At 43.5% G+C, this 24,479-nt stretch overlaps 1 protein-coding gene across 4 annotated transcripts in view; it reads right to left on the minus strand.

The window, feature by feature from the left end:
- Nucleotides 1-24,479, minus strand: part of THSD4 (thrombospondin type 1 domain containing 4) — a 1,878,668-nt gene that overhangs the window by 141,937 nt on the left and 1,712,252 nt on the right. For all 4 annotated transcript variants that reach the window (XM_069222360.1, XM_069222359.1, XM_069222362.1 and 1 more), the window contains 3 exons: nt 23,710-23,839; nt 15,384-15,588; nt 3,979-4,152 (listed from right to left, as the gene is read on the minus strand). In XM_069222360.1, coding sequence (XP_069078461.1) covers nt 3,979-4,152; nt 15,384-15,588; nt 23,710-23,839 — 509 coding nt within the window. The remainder of the gene's footprint in view (nt 1-3,978; nt 4,153-15,383; nt 15,589-23,709; nt 23,840-24,479) is intronic.

Consider the following 24,479-nt stretch of genomic DNA (forward strand, 5'->3'; position numbering starts at 1 on the left):
AGAGGCTTTTCATTTTTTCAAGCACTCCTGGAGCTGCAGATTTCTGTTCATAATCTCTGCAGTGTGGAGACCCACTGTTGATTGGTCCTAAAGCTGCAATAGCAGCATAGTGAAAATAGAAAGAAAACTCCAGGGGACATGTTTTCACTGTAATACTTTATTGACAATGTTGATGGTTAGCAACACAAGGTTTACGGTAAAATGAATGCTAATGAATGTTGGTACCATACCAATTGATGTTTTGAATATTGGTACTATCATCATTGGTTTCAATGGTGCTACAACGGTGATGTATAACATATTGCTGATTTTACCAATGGGATGACACCCTAACAAAGCCAGTAGCCCTGCATTATTTATACTGACACTCCCCCATATTGTAATTTTGCATCAAGTGTAGGTGTGGGTATTGTGGTTATATGGCTCACGGTCCACTAGGAGTGTAAAATGTTATGAAAGTGACTTCGATCTACCTGATTGAATTATAATTTAATGCATAATATTCCGGAGTGTGTGTGTGAATCGAAGTTACTTTTCCTTTTCATAAGAAAAAATCACTAACTGAGGAAATAATGTATGGAGTGTGGTTGTGTGTATGGGCATTACCAGCCCATAACAACACCTCTGGATAGGCCTTCATAAAAGAAGTTAGACACAGTGAGGCATGTCACCATGATGATGACTACTGATCCTTCACTTATAACAGCAGTGTTATTGTATGTTAAATTTATTTCTAAAAATGGTTTGGGACATTTAGTAATATTTCCAGAAAGATAAGAGGTACTCCCCACTGACTTGCAATAGCCTTATGTTGAACCCCAAGGGGTACTTTATCCCATATATAACATATTACACCGCTTCTGTAACTAATAGTGTACTGCCTGGTGAGAGACTTATATTTTTGTCATCGTAGGAAGCTGGCTCTCTATATAGTGCACTAAAATGCCAGTGGATTCCCAAAGATTTGCAGAGACAGAAATAGATAGGTCTAGTTCTCTTTTTGTGGTAGTGTGAACGAGCAGTTAGGCTTACCGAGGAGTCATATTAAGCATTTGTACTCACAGAGGCAACAAATGAGACACACACTCAAAGAATAAATCTGAGACCAATTTTGAAAAATAACAGTTTGTTTTATGTATACTTTGAATGAACCTTACAACCTTGTTCTAAGGTAAGCCGTTTTTAAATAAAAAATACTTTACTGTTTCAAAAATCAACACAGAGCAATTTTCAGAGTCTTCAATGGGAAGAAAACAAGAATGCAGTTTTTCAGGTAATTGCACAACTTATTATCCCAGTCTTTTAGACTAGCATCAGGAAAGGTTCAGGTAGGTACCAAGAGTGTGCCCAAAGTGGCACAAGGGCAGCTGGGTGCAGAGATCAAAGTCGGAGTCGGGTGGCCAATGTTAGTCAAAGGAGACTGGGACAAATGAGGACGCACTGCTCCCAGGTAAGAACAACCGGTGTCAGAGGCTAGTCTCTGTTGGTTGAGGTAAGCACCAGGGGGCCACATGGCAGCACCAAACCTACACCCTCAGTGGCACATGGGTGGCTGGGTGCAGAGTGCTCACTCACAGTGTGGGGTGATCAATGCTATCCAATGGAGACAGGGAGTATGAAGCACTGGTTACAGGTGAGTAAAGTGAGGTCAGGGGTCAATCTCCTGGAGCTGAAGTAAGTACAAGGGGGTCCACAAGGCAGCACCAAAAATACACCCTCAGCGGCACAGGGGCGGCTGAGTGCTGAGTGTCAACACAGTATAGGGTACCCAGTTGTCAATGGAGGAGATCACTTTCAGAAACAGGCAGCAGGCTCTGGCCCGGAGGCTGGGTGAGGACAACCCACAGCTGCCCAGGTAATTAGTTATGCCAGGGGTCGTAGGGACATCGACGGTCCAACTCCCTTTGGCCAGAGGGTCCAGGAGTACTTGGATTTAGGCTGCAGGTGTCGCTGTGGAGTCCAGCAGGGGTCAGCCCACTCTGGACACTTGTTCAGAAGTGCTGGGGAACCTTCACTGGTCTGGTGGGTCACTAACTCAGGCCAAGGGCGTCGGGTGTAGAGATTGTTCGAGGCAGTGGTTTTGGGGTTCCTCAGACAGACTTTGTCATCTTCTTTGGAGATGGTTTCTTTTGGACAGGTCCGCTGTCCACTGAAGTTCCTGGTCTTTATCAAAGGCTGGCAGTCCTCCCAAGGCAGTGGAGGTCGCTGGGCTGCAGAACAGTCGTCTTCTGGGTGCAGGTTCTTTGAAGGCTGCAGACAGGCTGGTAGGGTTGGGACCAAGTCAGTTGGTGTCTTCATTCTTCTCTGCTGGGGCGACTTCTGTGTTTTCTGGCTCTTCTTAGGTTGGCAGGAATCTGATTCTAGGGTTCAGGGGGGCCACCTAAATACTGAAATGTAGGGGCATTACAGGGAGTGCCAGGTAGTAGCCAATAGCCTACTCATCTTTCGGGTGACTACACCCTTACTATGACTACTTCCTTTTGGAAGTGGCATAGCCCTAACCCTATTGGCTTAACTCCTTTCATGCAAGAAAGAGGAATGTCCACTTCAGCTTGTTCACCCTAGGGGTGGTACTGGCATGAAGTGGGCACACCTCCAAATGTACTTTATTTTCCCACCAGTCCTGCCACCAAAAGTGGGGTCAGGAACTTGGGGTCAGCCTCCTCTCCCATCTGGAAAGGCCTAGGTCGCATTTCAAAGGTGTCAAGGCCTTTGAAGCTCCAGGCCCTGGAATGTCCATTCTGCCTGGGAGAGGAGTTCACACCCAGAGCAGGCTTTTGTTCTGAGCCCTGAAGAGCATTGGCTCTCACCTCAGGGGAGCAAAACTCTGTCTAAGGTGGCTGTACTGGTTTTGACCAGTCAGTGCCCACGGTAGGAGTTACTACGTTTTCAGGGGGCACCTCTAAGGTGCCCTATGAGTGCATGTATTAATAGATTCATCACTGCAATCAGAGAGGGTTTATTAATATGAGATATTTGATATCAAACATCCCTATTTCAGGGAAAACATCATGTAGTTTGGAAACTCATAATGACCAGTGTCCAGCACATGTATTTATAATTGCTTTACTGTTCACTTACTATGTCTGAGAATTGACAAAGACATAACAGGGGCATAGCTGCTCATGCAGGTATGCCCTCACATGTAATATTATGCACCCTGCTTTTAGGGCTGCAAGGCCTGCTAGAGGGGTGACTTACATATAGTGCATGCAATGTAAAGGAGACAGGGCACACATGCTGTTTGCCATGTGCTGTTTTTATTTTAGTTCTGCACTAAGACACGCAGCCTGCAAAAGCAGCACTGTGTGGGCTCAGTGATGGGGTCCCTGAGGGTGGCCCTTGTGCCGCTTTGGGTGCACTCTTGGTACTTTTCTTCAGTACCCCATACCCTATGTACCAGGGGAACCATTGACTAGGGACTTATAGTTGTTAATGGTTTGCCAATTGGTAAAAATGACTGTGCAGTTTTAGGGAAAGAGATCTGACACTGGGGACCTGTTTAGCAGGGACTAAGTACACTTTCAATCGAAACTGCACCAGAAACCAGGCAAAAAGCGTGGTGGGATGACCACGTAAAAAGAGGAACTTTCCTACAGTGATGATTAGTAAGTTGTTTATAATACTTAGACCAGTGATGCCCTTATATAATGGAGCAGTTTCACACCAAAGTGAGCTATGCAGGATTACACTTTGTGTTCTCAAACAACAAAATATTTAATTTTGCCTTAGGGACACGGAACTTATCAGTAAATGCAATACTGGTTAAGATAAAGTGGTATGCAAATACAAAATGTCATACTTTGCGAGTGTATTGTTCTGATATATTGCAAACTTGACGGAAAACTAAGAGATGTTATCCTGTGTATTGATCTGAATATTCACGCACAGCGATACAAATATAATATAAAGGCAGATAATAAAGAGAAGACGGCAGGAACCAAACAGCGTATGGTGCGTCTTTGGGCAGATTCTTACCGTATCACTCCACTCTGTCAGGAACCAGCTCTTTGCACAAGTTCCCATGTCACAATTTTCAATGTCCTCAGGGCGCAACTTCATGTTGCATTCCTCGTCGTCAACGATATCGCCGATATTACTGATGCACTTGACATCACGTGTCTTTTGTCCCACTCCACAGGGCACAGAGCACTGAAATGAGGAGCGGAGTATGAGTACATTTGAAACTTAAGTGAGGTCATGTTTCAGTGCTCCAAACCAATTAATGTCACTAAATCACAAGCTATAAAATCAATACGTCTGATCGAGCATTAATGTATTCAAAATAGTTAACGCGTGCATGCCAATTATCAAGCCGCCAGTTCACGGCCGGTTGGTTATATTAATGTTCTTTTGGAAACATTTTTATAAAATATAGTTCACGTCACATATGACGTTTAGGTGCTACGTTTCTACATTGATGGTACATTCTGGTTCTCAAATACCCACACTCTCAATTTCTCCTGCTGCTCTGCACAAACTAAAATCACACTCGCTCCAACACTGCGCACACTGTAATTTACTGCAAATGTTTTTATCTACGTTAGCTATTTCGGCAACTGCTCGAGCACATCATGTTCCTTCGCTCACCCACCGCCAACCTCTAGGCCATCTGTATAACTGCTGTTTTCCAAATCACCACTGTCAATTGAAGTGTGTCTCTAGGTTTCTTTTATTGCTACAGGCCACGGCAACCCTCCCCTAGACGGTCAGTCTCTCAAGTACACCAAAGCACTCCTGGTGGGTGCTGTCAGTTTTACTACTTCAGATTTCTCCTCTACAAGTGCTGAGAAATTCAAAGTAGTAAATACCACACAAGGGCGTGAAGTGGGCGTTCTAACGCGCAGTTAGCCTCATAACTTTTACATTTGTGGGCAGTCCTAAAACAGTGGTAGCTGGTGACCTTTAAAAGTAGTGGGGCTTAATCTTTGGCTTGAATTCTAATGAGCATTTTCTTGCAGGGTTCTCTCATACTTTCTTGCACTAAGTTTACTGTCTCACTTTGACTCAGTCTCACTAATTCACACAGTCTCACTCATCCTACTCTGATCCACTCTGTCTCACTCAGTCCCACTCATTTTCACTCATTCTGAATTACTCAGTCTTACTGTCTCACACACAAAAATACTCAGTTACACCCACCATAATTCTTCCTCACTCACACACATTTTTTCTCACACATACTCATTTTTACTGTCACTCATTCTCACTCACTCCTTCACTGACTTTCTCTTACTTTAACTCACACACAGTCATACAGACATGCTCACAGTGCAGGAATTTCACCAGCTCTGAACAATATCTCTGATGGCTGACGGAGGCACCTTCAAGCACCTGTGTCAGCAATCAAACAATGTCACTAGCTGCCTCAGTTTGTTGCTGGCTCCAAAGCGGGTCTGCATTTTATTTTTATTATACCAAGACAAGGAGGGTGTAGTGTAGCTGTGGAGCCCACAAAGGAGAGCCGCAGCTGGTCCAGGAACACCTATCTAATCAAACCAGTCTAACCACTCAAGCATCCATCCTTTCACTTATCCACCTCCTTTCATCCATCCTTTCATCCATCTATCCATCCTTTGGCTCATCCATTCATCATTTTGTTCAAGGTATCCTTCCTTTCAGTCCATCCATACATAATCATTTCTTTGGCTCATCCATCTACCCACTCTTCAACTCAACCATACATCCTTACACCCATCTATACCCCTTGGTTCCATCCATCCATCCATCCATCCATCCAGCCATCCATTTACCCGTTCCCTCAGCCATACATCCTTTCACTCAGTCATCCATCTATCATCTATTCCTTTGTCCATCAATTCACCCTTTCACTCATCCATCTATCCTTTCATCTAGACTTCCATCTTCCCTGGCTTTCACACATTCATTGATTGTTAGACGCGCCCATCTTTACATACATCCTTACACTCATCCATCCTTTTGCTCCTCTATCCATATCTTTACTGCATCCACTCATCCATCTTTTTACATTTCCACTCATCCATCCATCCGTTCACTTATTCTTCCATCCATCCATCCTTTCTCTCATCAACCATTCATCCTTTCTGTCATCATCCATCTAACCATCCTTTCACTCCTCCATTCATCCATCCATTTATCCATTCACCCTCTCACTCACATACCTTTCACTCCTCTAGTCTTACATCCATCCTTTCACTCATTCATCCACTTACCATTTCATCCATCCATTCATCCATCCTTCTACTTACCATTCCACTCATCCATCCATACTTTCACTTCATCCATCCATTGACTCATCCATCCATTTACCCTTCCACTCATCCATTCATTCACTCTTCCATTAATCCATCAATCCCTTCTCTCATCATCCATCAATCCATCCTTCCACTCCTCCATCCATTCACTCTTTCACTCATCCATCCATCCTACCTTTCACTCATACATCCTCTCTCCCTTTCACTCTTCCATTCTTCCATTCATCCTTTAACTCATTCATCCATGCATCTATCCATCCACCATTTCATCCATCCATCTATCCATCCATCTATTCGTCCATCCATCCACCAATCCGTCCTTTCGCTCACTCTCCCAAGTTAATTATGAGTCTTTGTCTACCAACTGCAGAAAAAAGAGGCCCATCAAGAGACCAACTCCCCTGTAGTTACTAAAGCAGGGAGGGGAGGTGAAGTGGTGATACCTCTGATGCAGACACATAACTGCACATGTATCTCTTAGTCCACTTGTCTGCAGCTACTTCCTTCCTTCTCTTGGCCCTCTACTGCAGCCAACAAGTCGGATAAGTAGTACGCTGTTGTGCTGGGCTCCATGTTTCTTTTCAAAGTGAAAGCAAATGAAGTGCTAAACATGTGTTACTACAAGGAGAGAAGCCCACTACACCCCTTCTACAACCTGCTCCTCTGTGAAGGTCAACAATCTGTTACCATTCAGATCCTCCTTGTCCTCATCAGCATGCCCCACCCCATCCTTTGAAGTGAATGGAGCTTTGTAACTCCTTTCAGGTACACTGTTCATGCGCCCCAAAAGCAACCAGATCAATAGCATTCTAATTCAGCACTCCCTCTCCTATGATGTCATTGCTGTAGCTTGTGCCTGCAGGACTAAGAAAACCTCACCTGGGTGGCACTTGCGCAGTAGGACAAAGTGCACTAGAGTTCACCCCAGAGATTCAGCACACTGCCTGGGAGCAGCCATTTCTTTTCAGCTGCTCCGTGTCTTTTTCCTCTGTTCCTGTCTCTCGCCCGAGGGTGGCAGGGCAACTCCCCTTGTGTACATTAACCCCAGTTGCCCCTTTCCTAACCTCTGATCCGACCATTTCCCATCATGGAAATGGTCAGCATTCTGCTCCAGTCAAGGGCTGGAGAAATTCCTGCTCCATGATGAAAATGAGAACATTAACCCTGGATGGGTAGGAGCGCAGGGTAATGGTTTTTCAATGGGGAAAAAGTTGTTAATAAAGTTTGTTTGTACATTGAGCTTCATTGCACTGGAGCATAATTCTGTTGTAAATAAGATTTACCTCTATGTCCTTATATCCCCATCCCATTCATTACAAAATAAAGCAAGAAATACTGAAAAAAGGTGTACCTCTCCCAAAGGGAATAGCCCATAAAGGTACACTTTAACCAGCAGTCCTCCTGTTTTTTTCTGTCTCCCTCGAGACGGGGACTAAGAATGTGCTGCTGCCCCTGGGAGGGAGGTGGCTTAGGAAAAATTGGACTCACCCGATGGTAGCTTCTTCCGAGATTAGGGGCCAGATGTAGGAAAAAAACAAATTGCGACTTGCAATTTGCGAGTCCGTGCGACTCGCAAATTGCAACTCGCAATTTGGTATGCAGAAAGGTGTCTCAGACACCTTCTGCAACTCGCAATGGGGTCGCAAAGACCCACCTCATTAATATTAATGAGGTGGGTCGCATTTTGCGACCCCATTGGGAGTATGGCCACTCACGGGGATGGTGGCCTGCTGGAGTCAGCAGACCACCATGTCCGTGACTGCTTTTTAATAAAGCAGTTTTTTTTTTCCTATCTGCAGCCCGTTTTCCTTAAAGGAAAACGAGCTGCACTTAGAAAAAAAACCGAAACCTTTTGTTTCGGTATTTTTCAGAGCAGGCAGTGGTCCATAGGACCACTACCTGCACTGAAAAATTAGTTTTGTTTCCATTCACAAAGGGGAAGGGGTCCCATGGGGACCCCTTCCTGTTTGCGAGTGGGTTACCATCCACTTCAAGTGGATGGTAACTGTGATTTCATTTGCGACCGCGAGTCGCAAATAGGAAGGGAACACCCCTTCCTATTTGCGAGTCGGAAATGCATTTTGCGACTCGGATCCGACTCGCAAAATGCATTTCTGCATAGCAAAGAGGCTTTTGCACCTCGCAAACGGCGTTTTTCGCTGTTTGCGAGGCGCAAACACTTTGCTACATCTGGCCCTAGGTGCCTTGAGGGAATATTCTTCGCGAGATTTGTGCAATTTAAGGGTGACATGGTCAGACTGGTGGCCCCTCTGAAGAGGTTTTTTGATGCCTTTACAGCTGTTTTAGGATTATGAAAGAAGCAGTGATTTTTCTGGGTAGCAGACATGCATGCACAGGCCCTGGGGTGAGAGCGCATGCGCAGCGGACCATGGCTTCTCTCTTGACTTAGGAAGCAGAGAGAGTACTTCAAGCTACAGATCACAGTAAGTTTGCATAAAAGTTTTTGGTGAATTTGTGGTGTGGAGATTAACAGTGTTTATTGATTCTGTGCTGAGTGCTGAGTTACTACGATGGGTAAGTAGTAATGAAAAGGAGCCATATGGATTCCTCCTCTTCCAGCAATTCTTCAAGCACGCCTCCTTTAAAACATGTTGCCAGGGAGAGGGACGATAAGCACTTCGGTAGGATTATTAAGGAGAAGCTCCTGGAATATTCATGTGGCCAAAATACCACAAAAACAGGTGTTTGGCAATGGTTCCGCTGATGTGTCCTCTTTGCCTGCTGCAGTCCCGAATGAGCACAAGGGTAAGCACATTAGTAAAAACTTACTTCCTGAACTTCTGGCACATATGAAGCAGAATACATGGTCCTAGGATGAAAAATCTCCTAAACCCTCTTCCTCAGGCATTGGTCTTTTTCGCCAGTTCCAGCAGTTAGCACAGATGGGTTTCTTTATGCATCAGATATCATGGGGTTGTTGTGCAGGGAATAGAAAGACCTGGATAAAATGTTCATCCCTACATTCATGGCTAAATTGTATTTAATTACAGATATGCAAAATGTGTTGTCAGATTCAATACAGATTGATTTTTTTATTGCCAGTCTGGTGGGGCACATTTCTTTGACAGAGGACTCTGATCGTACTGATACAAAAGGTAATTCTCCCTTGAATTTTTTTTATCTGGGGCACATCTTGCTTTGCGAACCAGTATATATGGCACTTATATCTCTCAATCACTGATCTCTGACTTCAAGCAACTTTTTGAGGCTGTGGAAGAGAGAACTGAATGATCTTACTTTCTAGAAGGTATTGAAAGACAGGTGGAATACATGCCTAGTATTTATTTCAATGTGGTCTGGGCTACAGCCCTTTCTGCTGGAGCATCCATAGCTGCTTGCCACAGTTTGGTTTGAAAATATTGGTGCACTGATTTGTGACAAAACTCTTCTGCTCTGCATCTGCCATTTGAGGGTTCCCACCTGTTTGGAGCTGAGCTGGAGTCCAAGTTGCTCAGACGTTTTGGGGAGAAAAAGAACTGTTCTTTCAGTCATCTTTCCCTCCTCCAGCTAAGACTTTCTATGTTCCACCTCAGGAAGGAGCATGAGAAGCCAAACTTAATCGTCAAAGAAGCAGCGTTCCTGACTATATAAGAGATGGCCTGCCCTGTGTAGTCAGAGGCAGGCTTTGGTTCTTTCTGACTGCCTGGACTAAGTCCACTTTAGACTCTTAAGTGCTCAAGATCATTAAGGTGGGTTACAAGATGGAATTCATGACCCTTCCCAGGGATTCCGAAATAACACCAACCCCTTGGCCACCCTACAAGGAAAAGAGGCTTGTGACTCAGGATGGAATTACAGCCCTGTTGTAGAAAGAAGCAATTTCAGAAGTTCTCCTGTTGTCCAGAGGTTGGGGCTTCTATTCCATCATAATTATTGTGCAGAACAAGGATTCCGAATAGTACTGGAACTCAAGCATCTGAACCAGTGCTTAATTTGTAAATAAAAAACATGCTGGTGCCCAAAGCCCTCCTCTTAAACACATGGCTGCTGCAATTAAATGTGCGAACATGGAATACTGAGGCAGCATAATCCTGAAGCCATCTCAGGCCTCTTGAATCAACTTAAAGCCACTCCCTGCCCCTTCATCTCACTCCTGCAGCTTTCTGCTTTCTCCCATTGTGAAGCTTTTTGGTTTTTCTCTTCCTCCGTCTTTCCCATATGTGTATTTTGCTAGTAGTAAACGCTTGAGGCAGAAAAATAAGTGCCAGCCCTCAAAATAAGTGTCGGTGCTCAACACCAGAAACAACAAGCAGAAATTAGCACTGATCTGAACATGTATGAACAGTCAATTCCGTTCAAAATAGAAACACTTCAGATGATCATTCCATTGGTGTGCAGGGACCACTGAATGGTCACCTTCGATTTTCTGAATGCTTACTTCAATGTGCCGATCAACTCTGCACATGTCAGTATCCGCGGTTTTGCATCAACAACAGTCATTACCAGCTCAATGTACTACCTTTCGGTCTGAAGTCAGCTCCCTGGGTCTTCACCAAGACGGTGGCTCCTCTGGTGGCGTCTCTTCATTTCCAGGGTGTCTGCCTGTACTTATATCTGGATGACTGGCTTCTCGATGATCCCATGGAGAGTGAGCTTTTGCAAACCTTAGAGAAGATGCAGATGCAATTTCACGAACATGGATTTCTCTTCAATTGGGACAAATTTCAACTCCAACCAGCTTAGGAGAGGATCTTCAAAGGGGCTTGTCCAGAACAGACTTGAACAGGGGTGTTTCTTCCAGAGTTGAGGGCCAGGACTCTGAGAGGTTTGGTGTCCCAGGCAATACGGAGTCACTCTCTCTCTGTTTGCCATTGGCTGCACCTTCAGGGTCATATGGCAGCAGCTGTATTCTCAGTCCCTTTGGCCAGATTCCATCTTCGCCCAATGTGGAGCCATCTCCATGCATTCTGGTTCCATCATCGGAAAACTACAATATGATGGTCCGACTGTCTCCAGAGATCAAGGAAGATCTCACATAGTGGTTTACACCGCAGTCATTGTCCCAAGAATGGGAGCTCCAACCGGACTCCCCAGTGATTATGATGACGGATGCCAGCTACTTTAAATGGGGACAACACTGGAGAGGTCACCCACTCAAGCTCATTGGCCTCTGATCGTGAGCAGGTGGTTGTCCAACTGAAGGGATCTGATGGCTGTCAAGCGAGCTCTGTGGCATTTTTTAGGGGGTCTTGTTGGGATGCCATGTGCTGACCAGAACATACAATCAAGTTGTGGTTGTAACATAAACAATTAGGGGGGCAGCAGGACAAGATCCCTGAATTTAGTGGCCAGGGCTCATTTAGTGACCAGGGAGTTGATGGCATGGGGAGAGTTCAGTCTCTTTCTCTCTCAGCTGTCCTCATCAGGGGGGTGGACAATGTGATTCCAGACTCTCTCAGTCAGGTCTTGCCCCCACACAGGAATTGTCCCTTGAGGTGTCTGTTTTCAGGGAAAATTGCTGGAGGTTTCAGCTTCCCTTTCTTGATCATTATGCCTTCTGAGTCAATGCCCAACTTCGAAGATTTTGAACCTGGGCAACATAGGGGGCAGCGTGAGTAGTAGATACTCTTCTGGTTTCATGGCCCAACATGCTTCTTTATGCATTCCCTCTTTTTCCTCTGATTCCCCACTAGGGAGGAGAGGTTGATGATCCTAGTGGTTCCTTTTTGGCCCAGGAGGGTGTGGTTTCCACTGTTGAAGTCCTTGGCCCTTTAGGATTCTTGGTTACTTCGTCTCTCCCCGGCTCCTCTCCAGTTCCCAACCAGGGTTCTCCCCCAGAGGCTAAAACATTTGGTTTAGAGGTTGAACGGAGGGGTTGCAGCATAAGGGATTGGCAGCATAAGGGACTGACAGATCACCTACCAGTGGTTGTCCATAATTCCTGGCAACCATCCATGCTGCACTCTTATGGGTGCCATTGGGCACATTTCCAGTCTTGGTGTATGAAGAATTCTGTCTCTACTGTGGAGTGTTGTATTCTGGAGGTGTTACAGTTCCTTTGGAATGAGTATGAAAAGTAGTTGTCAGTTTTCAAGTTAAGAGCCCAGTGGGCTGCTATCAGTGCTTTTCAAGCTCCATGGGGCCATTTGGGGGAGTCTGATGCTTTGGTATTCCTTTTACTAAAAGGTTTTTCTCATTCCAGGCCTTTGACTAAACCTCTGTTTCCTCTTTGGGATGTCTCATTGGTGCTTAAGGCTTTTACTTCAGCTCCCTTTGAGCTTCTTAAGCAGGCTGAAATTAAGTTTGTTACCTTCAAGGTGGTGTTTCTAGTGGCCATTAATTCAGCCAGGAAAATTGGTGGCTCTTATGGCTAGGGAACCTTTTCACACTTTTTTAAAGACGGGGTGGTGCTTCGGGTAAATCCCTCTTTTGTGACAACGGTGGCTTCAGCTTTTTTTACCGAAATCAGGCTATTTGGCCAGCACTGTTGGATGTGTCAGTGACTTCTCAGGATTTAGGGTGGCATCTTCTGGATGTGAACAGGCCTTTCAAGAAACCTGCCTCACATTTTGTTTCCTTTGGGGCATCTTGTAATGATGAGAAAGGTTCTCTGGTTTCCATTAGCAGATGGATAAAGCAGGCTATTTTTCTGGATTACTCACTTTCTGGGTTCCCCCGCCACAATGGTGGCATTCAGGGGCGTTCAACTAGGAACCTTTCCTCCTCTTGGATGAGTCTGAAGCATGGGATGTGTCCATTGCTCGATTTATCATGCAGCTACGTGGGCTGGCCCAAATACCTTTGTGACATTATCACCTTCAGAATGTTTTCTATGCACATATGAATTTTGGGCCTGGTGTCTTAGGTGCTGCATTGCCCAGATTTTTTGCATTGGCTTTGTGCACTAAAACCTTTATGTTCTTTTTACTGAATTTTGGTTTGCCTATGTCTTTGGTGTTCTTTCTTTGAGATATGGATATCTGAAAGTTTAGTTTGGAACAGCTTTGGTATTCCTCATAAGTAATGATTGGGACGGGGACATAAGGACCTAGTGGTAATGTCTTAATTGCATCCCACTAATCTTCATTACTCGTCCCATTTGTACCTGTCCCAATCATTACATCCCTCCTGCCCTCAAGGTTACTGAGACCTTCAGATGTTGGGGTGTGATTGGTATTGGTATTCCAGGAGCAATGCTGAGTATAGTGTACCCTTATAGGCTATTGCCTATGATGGTGGGACACATTTTTTTGGCTTTTTCCGGTTCTTTTTTCTGTTTTAGAAGGTGGGTTCACCTCATGACTAATGAATGGGATGGGGACAAACAGGACTAAGAGTAATGAAGATTACCGGGAAGTAATTAAGACATTCCACACAATGGGAATAGAAGCCCGAAGAGCTGTCACATGACATCCCCAACAGTTGACATTAAAATCTTCATCTGGTGAACTTTTTCCAGGCATGTCACTAGGGATGTATGCAAACTAGTAAAACAAGGTAATCCGCAACCTTTGATATAACTACTTTTACGGAAGCAGATTTACTCAGTTTACTCTGTTTTTGGTGGATAGGCATCACAATGTCTACATATACTTTAGATTAAAGTAAATGATGGGGATTGAGGAGTGAAATATCAATGGATCTCTATTCAGCTTTATGAAAACTATCTGCACGTTGTGTATTCTAGTATTGTAGTTAAACCATTTCTATATCACTGTCTGTTTTTATAAAGGGATTTAAATAGGAACTCACACACATAACAGTTTTCTATTGCAACCAATTAAAGATGCTTCTACTATCAAAAAAGGTTCTCTGAGACATCCTTTGGTGTTCCATGGAGATCACGTGGCATGACATACATAATGTTAAGCAAAAACAAATTTGAGTATAGAAAGAAAGAAACGTGAATACACACAACTACTTATGCAGCAGCTGGATTATCCCACCAAGCTGTCCTACTGGCTGTGGAATGTCTGAGTTACAGGATGTATGTGGCTCATTGTAGCAGATATGCAAGTTCCTCTCACTGTGATTGGAGGTTGCAATATAGAGTTGTCACCCTTCATAGCCATATTACTCACTGGTTTTGGGGAACTTTTAGACTCACACCCTGTGAATTTCACTAAGAAACATCCTATTACCTAACAAAGGCCCACTAATGCACTCTTGCCTTTCGAAAACCAGGGGAACATCAGCCTGTTGGTGGTAAAGGTAAGGGACACTGTGAATCAGAGAGTCTAGATGGAAAAAAAACTATCTCAGCTATAAGGGACACTTGAGTTTCCATTGAAGGAGAAGATAAAAAGGGCTAGGTTGTTGCTAGTTGTATCAGCAAGTGCAAGACCCCATGCAGAGATGTTGGATGAATGGCGAAGAATGTCCAACCACTTGAATAGTCAACTTTATTATACTGAGGCCCATATTTATGGTCTTTTGGTGCAGGACAGTGCAGCAAGTCACCTTGCTGCACTGCCCGTGTCAAAAAGAAAGGGCAGGAATGTGTTGTATCTATAGCATATGGCACATTCCTGTCCTTTCCCACTGCACTTGCGCCATTTTTGCAGCATAGCGCCAACAAAGACACCATTGCATCATGGTGCAAGGGTGTCTGTATAGCAAGTGGGATTGATTTTATGCAGAAAGTGGCACCTTCCTGCATTAAAAGAAATCTGGGAGCGTAAATAAAGTTATTTCTCCTTGTTGCGTCTCCCCTGTGGAGGCATAAGGTTTTGGCGCATCCCCAGGTTTACGAGCTCTTAGAAAATTTGGGATGAATCAAAATCCATTGGTGTTGCATGGGAACTCCCATAGCAATGCCCATATAGTGCCTCCTTTGTGCATACTAAGACAATGCAGTGATTTGTGCAGGCTTGCCTTACTCCATATCTATGAGGCCATTCAGGGCCTACAAAGTGGCTTAGAGTGGCCTCATAGATATGATTTCAAGGTTTGTGCCATTGTTATATCACAAAAAATGATGCAATAGTGACGTAAGAGGCTCATAAGTATGCCCCTAAGGGTGATGAGTTGAAAATGTTTTAAGTGAAAGTAAGTACAGTACCTTTTCTAAGCATCCACTGCTATAAAATGTTGAAGCTATTCAAAATCTACCAATAAATGTAAAATGAGAGCCCAACAGAAATGTCGATGCATCACTTCTGAAAAACATGAATTGTTGTTACTTACAGGGGTCCATTCTGTTCTGATTTGCCATTCACTGCAGATCTTAAGTTGGCACGAGCTTGTTGTTTCTGGCTTTTCCAGGCTTTGACACCGATATGGCTGGACTGTCAGTGTACGGTTAGCATAGATGTGCCGGCAAAGGACTTGGCGGTGCTGCATGCCAAGACCACAAGTTTTGCTGCATTCTGACCACTCTCCTATATCCCAGCTGAAGGTTTCCAAGGCAAAATTGAATACATTACCATTGATGCAATAGTATCTCTTAAATGCTGACACACATTTTAAAACAATAAGAAGAGGCTATCAAAATTCACATTACCATTTCACCATGAATGTTAAGCTCTTTCCTTCTCCTTTCAGATGGTCAACTAGGAGGAATGAGTATACACTTCATTGGAAGGTCCCGGGGACAGCTAGTCACAGGCTAGTCTTTCCCTGGGAAACTTCGTGGCGAGGAGACGGGGAACTGGTTGTTTGGAGGGGGAGGTAAGTCACACGGCTCACTGGTAAAGGGAAAGGAGCTTTTTGTTACAGGTTTTTTTTTTTTTTAGGTGAGGGCTGTCAAGTTAGGACAGGTTGCTGGTGAGTGGGAGGGATATGTGGTGGGTGGAGAGTCAGATGCCAGCAGATCCACCCCTTTGGAGGAGGAATAAGGAGTTCAGGTGAAAGAAGATCTGGGGGTAGGTTGACTGGAACAGGTGGTGAAGTGGTGATTGGAGGATGTTTTGAAGGGAAGAGATGTGGACAACAGTGATGGGAGGGCGTGACTGGGGTGAAGGGCAAAAAAGAATGTGTGAGGCATTATTGAGGAGAAAATGGTGATGAGGGGTCAAAGGAGAAAATACAGTTGCTATGTTAAGGAGTTAAAGATGTTGTGATACGTTATAATGTTTGTTGCAATCCTGTCCTAATAAATGGCCTTTTGCACAATACTGGAGTCATGATGATTATCCCACGTGTTTGTCACTTGCCTTCTAACAGCTGGGTTCACCTTTAAGATTAATTCCTAGACATTGTATTGTTTCTGCTGATCCTCTATCTTCACCCATTTCGATAATGTTTATGGTTCAGCGTTTATCGTTATCACTGCTATGCTATTTATAAAATACTTTCAATGTGCACTGTCAGTTTTATGCCTTTTGTGTTTTTTCAACGTCGTAAAATGGTTTGTTCTTGGGGACATCAATTTATTCATGCAGGTTTCTTATGAGCTGGTGCATGTATTCCAGAAGGGGATGCCCTCTTCTTATTGTTGCAGTGGCAGACACACAGGTTTGTAGGTTGAATCCTACAATTGAATGCTCTGCTCTGCCATCCCCAAACCTAACAGATACTTGTTCCAAAACAACTGCTTAAAATAGGAGCAAATAAATGGGAAACAGCTCTGAGTATGCCATGTTACCTAACTGATTACATATCTGATTACTACCTTTCGTTGATGAAGGTGTCTTAGACGATCAAATCTGGGTAAGCAAAACATTTTAAAGAAGCAGAAAATTACAGAAGGAATATTCCCAAAGGTCAAACAGATTCCACGTATCTGATGCAAAATTGAGCATAGATCTTTTTATCCTGAATGGAAATGGAAACATAGGGTATGAGTAGTGCACTTGCACTTAAAAGTAATCAATGACAGCTAAGTCAGATGATTACAGAGGTTATATGTAATCCACATGGTTGAACCCTGAGATTCACCGATATATAAGAATCAACCTACCATATATAGCATGGAAGAAAGGGACCTTTAGGGCTAGATTTAGTCCGTGGCTGGGGGTTACTCCATCACAAAGGTGATGGATATCTCGTCCACCAAAATACAAATCCCATGAAATATAATGGGATCTACGTCTCGACAGACGGTAAAGCCTTCACCACTGTGACTGAGTAACCCATCTGTCAAAAATTAAATCAGGCCCTTAATGTCTAATACAGGCTGGCCATTCATCCGCAATGTCAAACTCTAAGCGAATATTTTTAGACACATTACCTGAAATCTAGTCTGCATTTTTTTTAATCTTAGTCGATTTTAGGTTTAAACCTTTTTACTGTTTTAAAAAAAATATATATACAATTACCTACAATTGCTGGCCAGTAGGGTGCTGCATAAAAGGAACGAGTTAAGTGAATACCAGAAATTCAACACCGTATCCTTGATGTCAGCTTGTAGGATCTCTCTCCTCTCCCATCCCCAGAGCATCATATAGTGTATAAGTATGCTACATTCTCAGCTATTTAGTATTCAGCACCATTTAAATATATTACTTATTGTGTCAGGGAGGGAAGTTATCTATAAGAAAAAAAACAAATGAAAAAAACCCACACTTGTTAGGTCAAAAACAGCTCAGAGAGAATCTCTGTTTAACCCCTCCTAACTAAGACACAAGAAGCAGGCAATCCACAGAAAGCTGTGTTTTAAATTTAAGCAGTACCAATAACTTTAACATAAAGAACCCAAGAAAGAAAATCTCCAAACCAATTTAGAAAATCAAGACAAATTTAACGAGCAAAACGACAACAAGGTTGTTAAAAAAAGTTAGGGAGGGTCAGAGTTATAAATCGCTAAAATATTAAGACAAAAATCATGAAGTAATGTGCCAATCCAAAGCAAGAGATGACCAGTACCTAGGTACAATTTAGCCTCACTACGATGGACAGGTGTTGGACACACAAAGCAATTGTCCCCGTCAAAGGTTTTTCCTAGGGAATTAGGGCCTAATTTAGACTGCAAAAGATGGGGTACTCCGTCACAACGGTGACAGATATCCCATCTACTGAAATATAAATTCCGTAGGAAATAATGGGATTCATATTTCGGTGGATGGGATATCCATCACTATTGTGACAGAGTAACCTGTCCAGTGAAATCCAAATCAGGCCCTAGTCTCTGAAATGGAAGTCAAAGCCTTCCAATGGGGCAAGGTCCAAGGTTGCGATTGACAAGGTTCCTTTCAAATCAGATACATGTTTCTCGAGCTCCTGTTGAAGACAGTGGTTTTGACGCCAAAAGCTCAGAGCAGGACAAACCTTGATTTTGTGGCCACAAAAGTCGCTTTGAGGGTCACACATATTTACTGCCTTAATCCAATGATTTACCTTCGTTTTTAGTCACTTTATTGAAAATCAAAGTTCTCCAGTATGACAAGGCTGAAAACTGTAGCCGGGCATGCCTCTACAAGGCCAAATACCTTTGCAGTGAGGTCCTGCTGAACTAGTTTCCAGGCTGCCAAAACTCTTGAGTGAGAAGAACTAGTTTTTTAACCCAGTTTGAGTGTTACCTACTTGAGCAAGCCTGAGTTTGAACAGGCCAGACAGAGGTGGAAAAAATAGCAAAATGCCAGCTTTACCCAAGTGCTGAAAAAGCTCCTCCTGGTCAGCCACTAGCTGCTTGAGGCAAGCATCTAGGCACTGGCTCTCTCTCCAGCCACATCTCTTGCAGGGTCAATTCCTCTGTGGTCAGTTGCAATGTCTCAGAACTAAGATTCCTTTAGCTGTTTTGCCCCTGAAGAAGGCAAAGAGGAGGCCACCTACTTGATCACTGGAAAGCATTTCCAATCTCTGGTTGCCAGCAATAGTCAGGAGTTATCAAGTCCATGTGTGAGTTCTCGTCCTAAAGAAGAAGTGAGGGGACGTCTTCCAACAGGACTGCCTTTCTCAGATGGTGTCATCCTAGGTCCAGAAATGTTCTGAGAAGATGGTGGTACTTATGATGTGAGATTTATCCTATGTATTAGCCAGAGATTGGAGAAATTGGACCACCCAATCCTAACAATTTTATTGCAGTGCCCCCACTTTCTTTGAATCACTTCCTCTTCAGTTTACTAAACAATTACCCAGGAACCCCTGTTTCAAGATGGCAGGCCCAGCTGCTACTAGGCAGACCAATTTTCAGCTGCTTAGGCACAACTCTATCTAGATCGACTCTCAGAAATGACAGGGTAAAACCTGTTCTTTCCCCTCCTGCAACTGGACTCTGGCTGTCTTGGAGAGTACTTTGCATAAGTAGGAGTAGCCGTCCGGAGCATCACCAAGTCAAAAGAGGTAGTGATAAAGCTGCACTGTTCTGTTAACAGTTCCTGTCCACCCCCAAATTGCTAGTGTGATTAATGACAGAATTAGTTTTAAGACAGTTCTGAATCATTCAGCCTGTTGGAAATGGTCATCTCTTGCCTGAATTTCCCCCAGATTTTTGCCTTCTGTTGCTGAACCCATTTTTGTTAGCCATAGGACTCTGCACACTTTACTTCTGCCAACCAATCATAAAGTGGTTGTGCTGCACATTCTAAAGATGGTAACATGTTTACATTGGCTTATGTACTTTACTTATATGTCCCTAGTAATTGGTACTACATGTACCCCGGGATAATATTAGGCTGCAGCATTTATTGCATTACTCTCTAAAGTAGCCCTCTAAAACATGTCTCCAGGCCTGCCAATAAAGCCTTGGTGTGTAGTTTTACACTACCATTTCAATGCAGAAAAATAAACATTTTCCCAGGCCTAAATCTTTCTTTTTAATGCTTATATAATCCCTAATGTAGGCCCTAAATGCCCATGGGGCTGTATGCATGATAACTGAAATGGAGGACATGTATACTTAGGGCCTCATTCTGAGGCTGGCGGGCACCGCCAAATGGCCGTTCCGCGGTCGAAAGACCGCGGAGGCCATTCTGGTATTCCCGCTGGGCTGGCGGGCGACCGCCAGGAGGCCGCCCGCCAGCCCAGCGGGAAACCCCTTCCCACGAGGAAGCCGGCTCCGAATGGAGCCGGCGGAGTGGGAAGGTGCGACGGGTGCAGTTGCACCCGTCGCGAATTTCAGTGTCTGCACAGCAGACACTGAAATTCTTTGTGGGGCCCTCTTACGGGGGCCCCTGCAGTGCCCAGGGGCCCCACGACACCCCATACCGCCATCCTGTTCCTGGCGGGCGAACCGCCAGGAACAGGATGGCGGTATGGGGTGTCAGAATCCCCATGGCGGCGCAGCAAGCTGCGCCGCCATGGGGGATTCCCCAGGGCAGCGGGAAACCGGCGGGAGACCGCCGGTTTTCCTCTTCTGACCGCGGCCAATCCGCCGCGGTCAGAATGCCCTGCGGGGCACCGCCACCCTGTTGGCGGTGCTCCCGCATCCCCGGCCCCGGCGGTCCTTGACCGCCGGGGTCGGAATGACCCCCTTAGTGTTGTACATGGGCTGGCAGTGAAAAACCTACAAAGCTGTTTTCACTGTGGCTCTCCGATAGGTTAACATTGGTTTACACTATTGCCTTTAATAAGTGCTAAATTCAGTTTGGGATTAGCTAGAAAAATGGTTTAAGGACTCATATTAATAGTAATTTAAACTCTAACTTATTGGTCAGGTCAGATTTTACATTACTATTTATATTACTATTTTGGAAATTATGTTTTTAGAAAGTTGGCATTTTTCCGCTTAATACCAAAAGGCTTTGCAGCCTATGTGTAACTGGCAACTTATCTCTGATGGCTGGTTTACCTGTGTTGATATATGTATTGCTATAGGCAGTGGAAGAGAGCCCTGTGAGTAGGGAGGAGGAGGACTCCCCTTTTGACAGGATGGCCTGGGGGGCTGTCTTTAGGCCCCTCCAGAGTTTCAAAGGATGCCTACATTGCTGTTGGCAGTTAAAGTTCACACCTAGGCCTGCTTCTCCTTTGTCTCTCTAGTCAGGATGGCACCAAAAACAGTGGTGGTATTGCAAATGACCAGAACTGCTTTACAGGCTGGACAAATACTTGCTCTCTGCCCACAGGCTGGCTCTGGGCATAAAAATGGACCCCACCTACCTCCCTTCAGAACAATCCCGGACCTGCGACAATCGGATGATCCCGCTCTGCTCTGTTGTCTGAACCTTTAAAGAAGACTGGGTCCGCTTGCCTTGAACCCAGGATTGAAGAATTAACTCTAAGGGTCAGTTGACTGTCCTCCTGTTTGAGCTACAAGGAGACAATAAACTTCAAGAGACCCCTTCCCTGCAGGTGCCAGCTAACCAGTATTAATTAGACCTGCCCTATACCCTGCTACTGGCCTCAGATTGAGTAAGTCCTAAAGCCCAACTGGTGCCTCCAAGGTCCATAACCCTTGGCTGGTGTTAGTGTGCACTCTTGTCCCTGAACTGTAAGAAGCAGGACTTGCAAATGTTTTTCCAACATTCTGACTGGAGAACCATCGGAGACAAGAAACACCATAAAATCCACAGCTATCTTCGTCGAATCACGGATCTGCTTCAGCGTGCTTGTTTGCCCCACTGAAGTAGTTATGATTTCCAGAAAGGTTTCTTAGTCTAAAATTAGTGGACTTCATCTGGACCGGCGAAGAGTAGCAACCTGTCAATGCCAAGGACTTCCTGGGCACAGTTTTTGGACTTCATCCACTTGGAGCTTTCCCACCTTTGTTGACGACTGCACCAGGACCCCGTTCTTCAGCAACCCTCTGCCACCGAGCCCTGTTTCAGATCCAACTTGTAACTTGCCTCGTGGATAGCACATCAACTACCACTTTTTCCCATAATAAATTTCTAGGTCAGAAGGTAAACATTCCACTAGGGCAAACTTGGCCACTGTACTTGACCGACATGACACTGCAGTCATTTAACATTTGACCTTGAGCCAGTCTAGCACAACCATGTTTGATGTATTCTAGCTATATTTCTAGCTAAAACTTGAAAATTCACATCTATGTTTACTTATTGGATTTTTGTTGTTTTGGTGTTACTTTTTTCATTTATTTACTCTAATTTTTCTACATCAGTTTGGGATTTTTCTTGTGTTGTGTTTTAACTTTATTACTGTTTGCGTACTGCATAAATAATTTACAAATTTCCTCTACGCTACCAGAGGTTTAAGCAAGAGTTTATTTAGTGACTCTTGTGGTTCATCCTAACAAGGATTGTGATTATTTGAAGTGGGTTCTCACCCCTTCAAATATTACTCCAATTTTTGCTACAGCCTAAAGTAAATTTTCCCAAAGTTATTTTTCCTCCTCCATTTTCAAAAATATGACTTGAATGTTAAATCAGATTAAGAAAAGTATTTGGTTTGGAAATATCATTGAAGTGTTTTTCTAGCATTTGTCCTGGTGGCAATGGAAATATATATTTTATTCCTATCTAGGCTTATTCAGGGAAAGGTCGAGCAAGGCCTACAAAGTTAAATGCTTTTGGTTTTATTTCACTGTATATATATTCTGAATTGGGATTGCAAATGTAGGAGGTGAGTTGTCAAGCCACCCTTGATGAATTTGTGACTACAGAGGAATGTCAGCTGCCCATTCCTAGACTTTCTTGAATATATAAATGTAGGGCACCAGTAGGTACTGTGTGTGCTCCAGGCTAAGTCTGCATGCCTTATTTGTGTAGAAAATCCTTTCTAATTCCTAAACTAACACTGAACTAGTATTATAAGACACTGAATAAAATAGTCAATGGATCCAGTAAGTCCTGATGTAAGCTATGGACGCATAGAGGCCCCTTGAAAACAGATGAAATATGTTGAAAAATAGGATACAAGGAGAATTATATCCATAAGCATTTTTGTTTTTAACCATACCAGGGCCATCCCCTAGGTATATTTATTTCTCATATCTACCCCAAGAAGACATATCAAAGTACTCTTTACTCCACTAATGTTGAGCCTATCCAGGTTTCTAGGGACCAGGGTGAAGCCTGATGATGAAACATGCTGCTAACAGAGTTGGTCAGGGCCTTACTATAAAAAAGATATGTACGTTTCCAGCACTCTGTTCTGGTTTGGCCCACTAATACCTTTGTGAATTGCAATTAGGAAATAACCAGTTGGATTATATATGTGTGCATCTGGAGAATTCTATCAGCATATTGAGTGTTAAATCTAAATACACAAAAATGTCATGACCAGGCTATTAATTATCATCATTTAAGGAAGAATAGATTAATCATTCTTTTTTTCCTCATGTATGTACCTTTTTAATATATATTTCATGAAGATACATAGATGTGCCATTGACAATACTACTTACCTACGCAGACTCTTCTCCACAATATTTCTCTTTGCTATCCTAAAGTTTAGATCACAATACTTATACCAGTAGGGTATATATGGATGCGGAATTAAGAGTAGTAAATGTGTACTTATCTAGATATACCTACTTTCACGATATTGTTACGATCGATATTATGACTATATTAGTTTTGTAGGACAATATTTTTGTACTTGGTATTCAAACATATGACTGCATTTGGATGATATTAGTGTGAACCTTGCTAATTAAACTGCAGATATTTCTGAAAATGCAATGGCAAATTCATTTTTCGCTTGTCCTTTATTAAATGTGAATGTATCTTACAAGGCTGGACACGGGAATACATTACAAGGTTCTTCCTCTGCACTAGGTTTGGCGCTGGAGTCACAAAAACTGTCCGCGACTTCTTCATGGGTATTTCTGTTTACACAACGGAAAATAGGAAACCGTGAACCTAGAAAAGTAAGCAACAACAAAAAATGTTTATAATAGGTTTAGTCAAATAAAAGAGCATGTCATACTTTTAGAAGAAAAACACTTGGAAGAGTGAAACATCCAGCAAGCACAATAAAGGACAGCATGTGTTACATTCCTCATACCTTTTATAATCAGAGAGTATTAATGCTGCATGATAGAGGTAATTTCTTTGACACATAATGGGTACCATATTACCCGTGAAAACACAAAATCTTCCTGGGGACAGCATGACACAATTCGATCCACCAGTACACTAAATGCATGAGAAATAATATGATTTTAGAAAATTGCATTTAATATCCTGAAAGTATAATATTTTGACTTTACCACTAGTCTAACTGTCAGCTGAACGTTTAACGCAAATCAGCAATTCGTTTGAACCTAAATCCACGACCTTGACACACTAGTGTGCATTTTCATCATTCATCTGACATTTATTTCTGGCTTTACATTAGTATGTCACGCTGAAAAACTGTTTGGCCCATGTAGTCAAATTTCTACGATTAATTTCTCCAGGACTAGGCATTACATCGTGCCGTAGGCAGTTTCCTTCAGGTTGGAAATACCCATAAATGATACCAAATGTGTTTCTGTTGAATCATCTAGTATCGGGATCC

This window comes from Pleurodeles waltl, chromosome 3_1, assembly GCF_031143425.1.
Source record: "Pleurodeles waltl isolate 20211129_DDA chromosome 3_1, aPleWal1.hap1.20221129, whole genome shotgun sequence".
NCBI lineage: Eukaryota > Metazoa > Chordata > Amphibia > Caudata > Salamandridae > Pleurodeles > Pleurodeles waltl.